Raw genomic sequence first — 12,354 nt, 5'->3', positions numbered from 1 at the left:
ATGAGTAAAGTTTTATCCTGTCAAATACCATAGAAAAAAAATCACATTTCATTGCATATAAGAAAATACCTATCACTGGAAGTTAACCAATCACATTTTCCCCAAGGTTTAGTAACCATGTAACCTCAAGTTTACAAAACATTCTATAGAAACCCCAAATAAAAAAAAAATAGTGCTTTGAAATACCCAAGACTATGACACAGAAATGTTGGATTAATTACCTACAAATTCAAGGGAATATTTTTTCTACCCATTTTCTTATACAACCAGATGGGGCGTACCATGATTTGGTGGTATTACACCTAAATCATCATGAAGCCTGGCAGTCGAATACCAAATAGGGTGGGTTTATATGACCTTCAATTGCATGGTTTACTGGATATCGAAAAGACGACTCCTCAACGAATATGTAAGTAATATTCTTTGAGATAGAGATGGGTTCTGACCCTTTCCATCAAAATTAAATTAAACTAACCTACATTCCATATATCATTGATACTGTAAATTCAGAAATTATTGCATTTATTGTTGTGATTTTTAAAAAAGGCAAAATTTTTATATTTATTGTGATTTGGGGAAAATTTGCAAAAGTCATAAGAATGGAATATAGAATGTCAGTTGTTATGCTTGCTACAATCATACACTATACAAACCTCACATTAATTTCTAAATTTACAGTATTTAAATTCTTTCTATATTAACTCTTAAGGTCTATGATCTCATTTACATATATTTGTTTTGCATGATGTAGCATTTTCTTGGATTTTTTTTCAGTTTCTGACCGAGTGGGTCATCATAGAGTACAAAAACAGAAAATGCAACAGTTTTTAATCAACAACCAAGCAATAACTACAACAACATATAAAACATTAAAATTCATATTACAGTAAAATGAGGACCAGCCTCTGGCCAGTCATGTCACAATAATAGTTATCACTGTTCTTATTCAAGAGTCTTTAATCTTTATAAAATAAAAATGGGTCAAATGACTATTGAAAGTTGCAGTTTGTTATCATTGCTTTAAATTGCTAAAATGTTGTAAACAGGACAAGAAGGGGAGATAACTTGCTTAACCACACCATAACATCTCATAATATGCTAAAAATTATCTCCCTTCTACATGGTAATGGTGACTGTTGTTTTCTAAACATTCAGTTGCAAATATTTAATGCATTTTCAGGATCACCCTCCTACTTGACTAACTGATTAATTACTGAAATTTACTGACATAAAATGCCATTGCAATAGAAGTTTTCATATAGGAGTCAATCTTTTTTCAAAACTTTTCATGTATTAGAAATTTAAAAGAACAAGGTTTTTTTTAATTAATGCACTTCATTTACATTATATCAAAAATATTTTGATGCTAAAAATGATCTAAACTTTTCAGCAGCTGGTCAGTTTGAAGAGACCAGTTATAAATGAAAATTGAAAAAGTGTCATGAATCATTGATATCCTAAAAGGGCATGAACTCTTGCATAAGCACAGTAATGATACAATTAGCTATTTGATATGTCACATATAAGCATATATAGCATAGTTTAAGTTTAAGACTATAAATGCAAAAGTGTTTAAAAAATAACAATAGTTGAAAACAGTATAAACATTACATAAGTTTGTCATTTATGAAATTAAATAAATGCACTGTAAACATTCAAAAGAAGAAATAGTTCAATTTGTAAAGGAATATGGAAAAAATATTAGTTTTAGGATGATAAAAATTTCATTTATAAAAAAAATCAAACTTTTGTATCAGTTTGTTTTGTAAGTTTTTCCAGTCTTGTTGAGCAACTCTATGTGACAGAATATTCTATCATATCTAGCACCAAGCCGTCCTGCAGCTCTACTAGGATGCATTTAATGTAAAGTGTCAGAATTCATCCAGGTTTAAAGCAGTAAAATAGAAACATTGGTGATCCCTGGAATAAATTTAAAAAAATATATAGAAATGTACTGATAACAGAACTTAACAATTAAATAATTAGAGACAATCGAGAGAAATTGTTCTGTACCTTTGTACATCTAATTTACAATTCACTGTTTAGACTGCATAGTTTAGTAAAAATTGAAAATATACTCTACGGTAAGAAAATAATGTTCAAAATAAAACAAGTGATTATTAACCATTAATTACAGACAAAAAAAATTACTACAACAAATAGACTCAGTGATGACTTATATTTAATTAAATGTTAAGCTCATTTACCTCACTATGTTATTACTGAGTGTAACTCCATATACAGTGGCAAAAGAGAAGTAACTCTATAATTTGAAGAAAAATATTTACCTTTGGACTCCAGTACATCAGATATACTTGTTTCAGTGACCATTCTTTTGTCAGTTCATGTCCATGGCATATTAGTGTTAACTGAAAATTACAAAATACATTAAAGTAAATTAATATTATTAATGAGAAGTTCTTACTTATGGCATCTTATCCAATAATAAAAAACAACATCCAAAGAGCAAAGTTATACACAATGTTTTTTTTCTTTCCAAATGACATCTTAATTTAAAATTACAGATAAACAATTTCAGGGCATCAATAATAATCATAGGCGGATCCAGGGGGGCCTAGGCCCCCCTTTTGTGGGTAAAATTTGGTTACTTATATAGGGAATCACTGAGGCCAAGTTCGGATGGATGTCTAGAGTAGATAGGATTGACATGGTCATATATAACACCTGTTATGATTGGATATAGTTTTCCCGCCATTAGAACTCAATGAGCCCTGGGTTGTGGCAGGGTTACTAGAGATCGACTCGATATCTCGGATGTTATGATGCGATACAATCAAATTTGAATGTAAACATATTCAGAGTCGGGGCCTTGTACTTCCGGTAATCTAGAGTCCTTACTCTTCAAAATTATTTACCGTTCATATGGAACTAGAGTCAGAACTCGATTTCCATCCGAACTTGGCCTGAAGCATGACTGGAGCAGGCCCCCCCTTAGGTCAGTCAGAGGCCCCCCCCCTTATGGAAAGTGCTGGATCCGCCACTGATTTAATTGTCTGCTTTGACATTTCACCTTTAGGTGGACCATTGGGTCTCTAATCTCTATAGTAAATTGTATTGTCTAAACCATCGTGTACAGAAAGAGGTATATTTCATGACCAAATCAGCAATTCCTTACCGGCTTACCTGCACTTTCTTTTTGAAATAATGTTTCACTGTAAGACTTTGTACTTTTTGGAAGTATTGTTTCACTGTAAGACTTTAATTTTGAAATCTTTTTTTTTTTTTTTATTATTTTTTGGAGAAGATTGTAAAACTTGTGTCTGATAGATTTGTCATTTGAACATTAAAATATGTTTAAACTTAAAAGCCAAGTACATCAATCATGTGAACAAGAGGATTATATATCATGTATAATAATGGCCCTCAAAAACTGTTGGTCCTGAATTATAAGAAAATACATAAAATAATACCTCTGCTTCTGATGGTATCTCTAATCTTTTCATCAGTAGGTTAATAACATCATGAACTTGTAGTCTGTTTGAGCACCGTATGAATTTTTCCTGTAAAGATGGTACCTTGCTGTGACTCCCTCTGACTGGCATTGCATGGACACTGGAAAAATAATAATTATCCATTATACAAAATATGTACCAACAATTATTAACATGATTAATATACCCTTAGAATTAGACAATTATAAATACTCATGGTATCAAATACATATCTGATGAACCCTTACTTATTCTTATATCTCAAAATTCATATTTCTTCAACTATCATATGCGTTTATCATTCAGTTACACTTTTTGATTAGTGAGGGCAGTAAACTAGTTCAAAAGGCTTCATATTGTGTAGATAAGCTGATATTTTAGTTTTATTTACACTATGATATCTTATATTCCATTTATCACTATATTTGTGTGTTTTTCATGATAGAAATTCCTTGTTTTTACCAGAAAAATAACCATGACTTGATAAGTGTGTATCAAACTTATCAACATCTGTGACAAGTCAAACTAATTTTTGTTCTTTAAAACAAAGTTTAATGTCGTGTTGTACAGTTTTGAATAAATCGTGTGTATTATATGTTGGAGAGTATATTTTCAAATTGATTCAGATCATTTCCATTCTCAATCTTATTAACTGTAAATACAGAAATCATTGTGCATGTTGTGTGCATTTATTATTACTATTTTTGAAGAATGAACATTACTGTGAGATTATTTTTTGTGTTTTCAGGAAAAGCTGCATTCATATTTGGGGTATATGCATCAGATATCAAAATGTCAGTTTTCATTTTTATATGCATTATTTGCATTGAGGAAAACCTCACAATAATTTCTGAATTTACAGTATATGGAAAATTTTATCAATCTATTATTTTTTTCTATCTTACTGATATCTTTCTAAACAAATGCTGATCTTTTCATCATACTTGTACATATGTCTATCATCACTGGCTTGTATACAGGTTAGTTTGGGCTCAGGTATTTTCTCCACCACACCTTAACATTAAAATAAATATTTTTTTATTATTCTCATCTCATATTGTTAGCAGCCTGGTTCATATAAAGAAATGAATATAATTTTTCAATTTTTCCTTGGAGTTTAGTACTTTTATTACTATTTGTAAAGGAATTTACCAAAATATTTATATGAATTTACTTTGCAGAAAGAATAACCTTACCAGTATGTGAAAGTAACATTTAGTATATTTCAAAATGATTTACTCCATCAAACAATAACAGTTTATAAAAAAGAAATTGTGCAGATGATTACCTCCCATTTCTTAATAATTTGAAAAATACTGCAAAAAAGATAATCAATGTAATGGATATTGTTATGATGATAACTCATTTAACCTTGAGTAAAACTGGTTTATCCCAACTACATTTTGTGCTTGCTATCTAATCCATTTGATATTCATCGTCTGTTTTCCTGAGGGTACTGGTGATGGTGATTGGTGTGGTCTGTTGGACTGTGTGTCATTTTTTATGAAACTTGATATATCTGTTTTTGTGTATTATATATAATATCACTCTCTTATAAGAAATGCTAATTATAGATTATCGTTGATCATCTCAACGAGATTAGTTTTCTTGATTGAGCCAGGACGGCGAAAACAAGAAAGGCAATTGAATTGAGATGACCAATGATAATCTGTTTCTCATTATTTCACATATGACGACGTTGTCAATTTCATGTCAAATTTGTTAGTAAAGTCACATGTCTTCTTAGCTTCTAGCGATAATTTTCCATCTCAAGCAAGTAGCATGATATGAAACATTATCACAAAAAAGATCAAAGAAAAAATGCACAAAATAGCGATAATTACCTTTCTTTAATTTAGAAAATCCTCTGGAATTGTAAAACTCTTCTCTTCTTTTTTCTTCATCTGCAAAATTTTTTAAATTTCTTTTAAATCTATTTTTTTAAGTCATCAATGTTATCAGTTTCATGGTATTAAAAAATTATTTCATAAATTAACATTGATTAAAAACTTCGATTTGTAAAAAACAAGAGTGTACAAGCTGAAATGTCTTGCCTTCTATACTAATCATTGATATTATGTTGATAGTCCTAAATATAAAGCTTTACTACAACTGTCTCATAAACTAAACATTAACCAAGATAACTATACATTGACCAATGAACCATGAAAATGAGGTCAAAATCGGATGAACCATGCCAGGCAGACATTTTAATTATTCTTCAATACAACAAATATAGTTGACCTATTGCTTGTTGTTTAAGAAAAACAGACCAAAACACAAAAACTTAACACTGAGCAATGAACCGTGAAAATGAGGTCAAGGTCATATAAAACCTAAGCGACTGACATATACATCATAAAACGTTTCCATACACCAAATGTAGTTGACCTATGGCATATACATGTAGTATTAGAAAAACAGACTAAAGCACAAAAACTTAACTATAACTACTTAAAATTAATGAGAATTTAACAATAAAAAAATCTGAACTTTTTTTTCAAGTGGTAATTGAACCATGAAAATGAGGTCAAGGACATTAGACATGTGACTGACGGAAACTTCTTAACATGAGGCATCTATACACAAAGTATGAAGCATCCAGGTCTTCCACCTTCTAAAATATAAACCTTTTAAGAAGTTAGCTAACGCCGCCGTAGCTGTAGTCCTAGCCGATGCCACAGCTGGATCACTATCCCTATGTCAAGCTTTCTGCAAAAAAAGTTGCAGGCTTGACAAAAATGAAGCTGGAGTGGCCAGAAAAAAACCACCATCAATAGGAAGACTGACAATCCGAGTCAATTAAGATTGGAGTTGAGTGCACCTGCGCAAGCAAGGTTTAAACTCACAACTTTAGTGTTGAATTGTTAGTGATAACAGTAGTAAAACTACTTAGACCACTTGGCCACCCAGGCCCCTGGACATATCAAAAAGGTAGTTACTTACTCTCAAACAATGCTGGTACAATTTTATAGACAATATCTTGCATGGTACGATCGGCTCTCAGATGGAGTTGTGGCTGAGTTTCATGTATTTTCACACCACACTGGGGACATGACTTGCTGGTTTGTAAGTATTTCACTATACAACTTTTGCAAACTGAGAAAAAAACAATTATTAAATAAAGAATCATTCAATAAAAAAATATTACAATTTTCAAGCAGAAAGTCAATTTAATGTCATGAGATTGAATAAATTGTAATATACAAAAATATACAACCAAACAAAATAAATGATTGTGAAACTGTATTTTAAAACATAATAATGAATATGAATAAAAGGAAAACTTCTACCAAAAGACACTAAAAATCCCACTTAAAATGTTTCCAAAGGAATACCCTATATAATTATTTTGCTTTAAAATTTCATAATACACTTTATTATCACTTCCTGCTAATTATAATTCATACATATTATTTATCAGCTTATCTCACTTAGTTGCAGTATATTTTTTGTAAATTGTTATGGCCTATGAAGTGACCTTTTTCCTTAATTCATTTGATAAGTTAAGGAGATTGAATATTTGAAAACAAATTAAATTTTGGCACATTCTAATAAAATTGAGAATGGAAATGGGGAATGTGTCAAAGAGACAACAATCAGACGATAGAAAGAACAACAGCAGAAGGTCACTAACAGGTCTTCAATGTAGCAAGAATTCCCGCACCAAGAGGCGTCTTTCAGCTGGCCCCTAAACAAATATATACTAGTTCAGTGATAATGAACGCCATACTTATTTCCAAATTGTACACAAGAAACTAAAATTAAAATAATACAAGACTAACAAAGGCCAGAGGCTCCTGACTTGGGACAGGCGCAAAAATGCAGACCTATTTGTTACATGTCAGGAGCCTGTAAGGCTGTTATTCATTGGTTTAATACTATTGTCTTACTATTATAATAAAAACATTGGCTTATAGTATGGGTTTTGCTCAATTTTTGTTAAGGCTGTACAGTGTCCTATAGTTTTTTGCATTCCAATCATGAAATGTCTAGCTGTCTCAATTGCAGTCAAACCAAATCTCTTTATTTGATCACATACATGTATTGATGCTTGTTTTATTTCCCTGGGTTAATCAAGAACCTTCCATATCATGAGAGTATTATTTTCATTGTTGAAATTTCTCTTATGCTATGGAAATTTATTCCTTTCCGAAACCCATTGCCGGTTGCCGGTGATCTCAAACATCATTGGATGATTTTGATGGTCATAACCTTTTTAGCTAACTGGATGAATCAAAATATGCTAACAGGTGTTAATGAAATTGACAACATAATGGAATGTGAAAGGCACTTGAAGGGGATTTTCATTTAACAAAAAAAGAAAATTTATTTTTTAATCATTAGAGTAACAAATTTTTACATGGTTACTCGTGGATTATCGGATTTATCCAATGTCGATAGTTAAATTATAAATTTTATTTACAATTGATAATCTAACTATCTCCATTGGATGAATCCGATAATCGAGGGGTATCAATGTAAGAATCTATATTTACGAGATATTACTTACATGTGTGTAGACATTCTGTTGTAGTTGTAGCATCAATGAAGTAACCATAACACAATGAACAGGTGATATGTGAATTCAAATGTGAAATATTGATCTTAAGCAGCTGAAAAATAAATAGCAAATTAATCAACATGTAATAAAAAAAATATCAAATCTTATGAAAATATATGAAAATGTTTTATCAGATAATAAAAACTTAGGACTCAAATGATTATCTATAAAGTTTTGACGGAAAATCAAATGTGGGCTTAAAAATTTTAATGCATATGTAAACACTTACATGGAATTTCATACATCTGTTTTTGCTAAAATGAGGAGTTCATAACAATAACCTTCATTGATAATGTAAAAGGGAGATACAGAAAACTTTCAAGAAATGGAAAGCCTTGAAAATTTTGTAATAGTAATACAGATGAATTAAACCATGTTTTTAGGAATTTTAAATAATGGAAAACCAAAAGTACAAATAAAGTTCATCTATAAAAGTATTTAAGTAAAAAATAAAGCAAGACGTGGTCTGCTAGACCAGCTTTTTTTTCTAATATGATGGTTATCAAATATACTTTACAAAATTTCATGCAGTTGTAAAACAAATAACAGGCGTTATTATGATGTAAATTCTGATATGAATCTTACTGTTTTAAAAAAAGGAGTCAGAACAAATCGCCTCACTGGTAAAATGCCCCACACAAAATCGCCCCACTTTTTCACCTACTCACCCCAAACTGGTTAACCAACTCGCCTCACTTGTGAAAAGGGTAAAATACAGTTACGTTTTCCCCTGTCAACTCGCCCCACTTGTTATAAACACCCGAAATTTATTTTAAAAACCTTTTTAACATTCTTAAAATATAATTGCAAATACATTTTCGTAACATTATTTGAGAATAACTTTATACTTGTAAGCTTAGTTATTTGTATAACAATTAAAAAAAAACCCTGTTAATTGTATAATAATCATACAATTTAAGGATTTCAATTAATAACTATATATAACTTTATTGCAAAAACAGAGTTCTTAACAGCAATTTGATTTATATCACTTCACTAAAGTTTTCATGGGTATTGACGTGGGGCAGGGACATAGATATAAAACGGTATTGCATCTTTTTTTATAAGTGGGGCGAGTTGGCATCAATAAAGTCCTCGTGGTTTATCTATTTGTCATGAGTGACATGAGTGGGGCGAGTTGACAGACCGTATTTCAGCGGGATTTAAACCGTTTTCATAAGTGGGGCATGTTATTAACCTATTTGCAATGGGTGTTTACTCTTTTACATAAGTGGGTCGAGTTGGTAAACAAGAGTGGGCAATTTTTTTGAAAGTGGGCCGTGTTTGTGAAAAACTGGGGCGATTTGTCATGGATTCTACAAAATAACCTTGCAATTGCCTTAAAAGATGTAATAACTATATTCGAACTGTGTGGTTTTACTTTTGTTATTATATTTATTTTTGAAACCATGCCATATATGACAGCATTATCCAACACAACAAATAAAACAAATTATTTATTATGGGGAACAGGTTAGAGGTCAAACAGACCAGGAATCCTCTATAGCTAACACTAAACAAAAACAATCCTTAAGCTACTGTGACCTATAGTTGGTAATTTTGTGCCATTTCAGTCTCTAATTGAGAAATTTCTCATTGGCAATCATTATAAACTTAAATTGTACAGTAAATGAAGCTCATAGCCTATCCTGTCAGGAATCTGATGTACAGTAGTTGTCGTTTGTTTATGTAATATATATGTGTTTCTCATTTCTCGTTTTTTTTATATAGATTAGACCGTTAGTTTTCCCATTTGAATGGTTTTACACTAGTTATTTTGGGGCCCTTTATAGCTTGTTGTTCAGTGTGAGCCAAGGGTCTGTGTTTAAGGCCGTACATTGACCTATAATGGTTTACCTTTTTTAAAATTGTTATTTGGATGGAGAGTTGTCTCATTGGCACTCACACCACATCTTCCTATATCTATTTACAATAATTTGGACAAAACAAACATCACTGAACTAGTATATATTTGTTTAGGGGCCAGCTGAAGGACGCCTCCGGGTGCTGGAATTTCTCGCTACATTGAAGACCTGTTGGTGACCTTCTGCTGTTGTTTTTTTATTTGGTCGGGTTGTTGTCTCTTTTACACATTCCCCATTTCCATTCTCAATTTTATATAATACAGTTGCTTCCAACACACAGCTTCTTGGAAAAGGTATGTTTCACAGTTGGTAAATAAATGTCTGATCAATCTGTGTACTCATACCTGCCAACTTTTGAAAATGCCCATGGGGGTTTTAGCACGCGACAACAATTTCAAAGGTTACAATTCTTTGCGACACCTATTTTGCACGTGCTGTTTTGTGGTCTAGAAAAAGTGTCATATTTGTAAGATGAGCTAGCATGTTTTTTTCTAAAGTTTATTTGCATGATTCTAGTTATTATATCAGCAGAAAATATGAACATGTAGCTGTAAGACCAGGAATTATTTTCTTGTGTAAGGATACTAAATAGTTGTTGACTTTTCCAATTCAAAATTATACACAAAGAAGGACCTTTATCAGGTTGAGAACAACACCTAGGGATACTCCCTCAATGTTAGGACATTAAAAAACCCTTTTTAAGTACAAATGAGAATACATTCATATTATTTGAAGAAACTTTTCCCAAAGAACTATACATCTTGTAATCTATCTGGTATTATTGATATATTCTTGGCCTTATATCTTTTTTATTATTAAAAATAATTGGACCCTTCATTTGAAAAAGCTGTTCCAAATATAATATCAGAATTTTCAATTTTTAAGTTCAAATCTACATTTTTCTATTTTATTTTTTACAAGAGTAAAATCACCCCTTGAATAAGGGTAGTCCCTTATTTAAGGGATTCCTCATGATGATGTGGGGGTGGGGTTAGGGTTGGGGGTGTCCATGTGAAAAATAAAGAATAGTACATTATACTTTAAATGATTTGGTAATTTAATTGAATACATAAATAACATTATTTTAAAGCAAGTGTAATGTCAATAAATTAGTGAATAAACTACTTTTTATTATCTTTATGGTAGTACTACATCATTGAAGTTTGTCAATCTGTGTAAGAACCTCCTTGCAGGTGAAAAATCATTTGCCATGTTCACAATTTAACTATTCTGACCAACAAACAGGAATACACAACACAAGTTCAATATCTAGCATGTTAAAATAATCTTGAGAGAAAACGTTTTTGATTGGCTGATTAATTTGATCATGAGAAACATACATTTTGATTGGCTGAACACGATTTTCTTCCATTGAACACAGTTCAAAATCGGGAATAATCATATTTTTTGTGTAGATTTACACCAAATTGTGTTTTAGAGGGTTTTTCAGGAACACGATCGTGCAATCGTGACAAAGAGTCAAAATCGTGTAGTACACGCCTAAATCGTGAAAGTTGGCAGGTATGGTACTTTATATGGGGATGAAGTCCCCAATTACGGTAGAAAAATCAATAAAAAAAAAAAAAAAAAAAAATTCGGGAAAATTTCCTGAATTTTTCATTCTACTAATGAACTCAAAATCGTTAACTTGTTTTCTTCAGATCTACTTCCTGTTCCGGTTTTCCCCGAATTTTCACAGAAATCTGTCTTGTTTGCATGAGACTTTGAAAAACAAATTATATTCATCAGTCTAGTAAAATATAAGATTGGAACTCAATACAAATTCATTTTTAATAATTGCTTGATATGAGAAAACGTTACCTGAGGAAAGCGTTTCTTTTGTTTACATTGAATATGACGTCATAACTTAAAGAACGTCACAGCTAAATCCCGAACAACAGAACCAAAATAGGGAACGTTAAGGTATTTCCGTTTCTTTTATTAACATGTTTGAATTAAAAAAAATTATAGACTTCGTCCCCATTCACAGGTTATGCCTGCCTCATATTATACAATGACCAGATGTCAGAGATATACTTCAAAATATTGAATGACATTTTCTCTATTTTGTAAACATTGAGAATTTTTTAATTTCTTAATGTATATATATATTTCATTGTATATTGTTATTAATTGCATAAGCTAGCATACATTATGTAAAGGAATGATGTTGTATTAATGATTTGTCATAGAAAATTTGGGTAAAATGAAAGTGAAACTGAACCTCTTCTTCCAAATCCATTTCTGGTAATTCCCTTTATACGCAGTTTCGCATAAATTTTGAAAAGGGTGTTTAAGGTATTTATCATGTTTATTTAATTGTTTTAAAATTATTCAATATTTTATTTATAATTACAGAGAAATTATATAATGAAAAGCACTGATAAAAGGGTAATGTAAATTTTTAACAAATATACGAAAATAAAGGAGCCGGCTACATATGGTCTAGATCAGCTGACTGCTTATCCAAATC

General features: G+C 31.1%; 1 protein-coding gene across 1 annotated transcript; it reads right to left on the bottom strand.

The window, feature by feature from the left end:
• Window positions 1-811: 811 nt before the first annotated feature.
• On the bottom strand, window positions 812-12,134 carry LOC134716011 (polycomb group RING finger protein 1-like). Its single transcript, XM_063578670.1, has 8 exons — window positions 12,106-12,134; window positions 7,966-8,068; window positions 6,399-6,551; window positions 5,297-5,356; window positions 4,358-4,466; window positions 3,432-3,573; window positions 2,289-2,369; window positions 812-1,920 (listed from the first exon to the last, which is right to left on the bottom strand). Exons 1-8 carry the CDS (start codon window positions 12,121-12,123, stop codon window positions 1,879-1,881), a joined length of 708 nt encoding a protein of 235 aa, XP_063434740.1. The 5' UTR covers window positions 12,124-12,134; the 3' UTR covers window positions 812-1,878.
• Between the last annotated feature and the right edge of the window lie 220 nt (window positions 12,135-12,354).

This window comes from Mytilus trossulus, chromosome 4, assembly GCF_036588685.1.
Source record: "Mytilus trossulus isolate FHL-02 chromosome 4, PNRI_Mtr1.1.1.hap1, whole genome shotgun sequence".
Lineage (NCBI taxonomy): Eukaryota > Metazoa > Mollusca > Bivalvia > Mytilida > Mytilidae > Mytilus > Mytilus trossulus.
The sequence above is the reverse complement of the archived record's forward strand: the minus strand, read 5'-3'. Positions and strand labels throughout refer to the sequence as shown.

What these genes read in the sequence shown, in the direction of transcription:
- LOC134716011 (XM_063578670.1), bottom strand. An exon ending in TGTACCAGCATTGTTTGAGA is followed by an intron (nt 5,357 to 6,398) that starts GTAAGTAACTAC and finishes AAAATTTTGCAG; the next exon opens with ATGAAGAAAAAAGAAGAGAA. An exon ending in ATTTTCTAAATTAAAGAAAG is followed by an intron (nt 4,467 to 5,296) that starts GTAATTATCGCT and finishes TTTAATGTTAAG; the next exon opens with GTGTGGTGGAGAAAATACCT.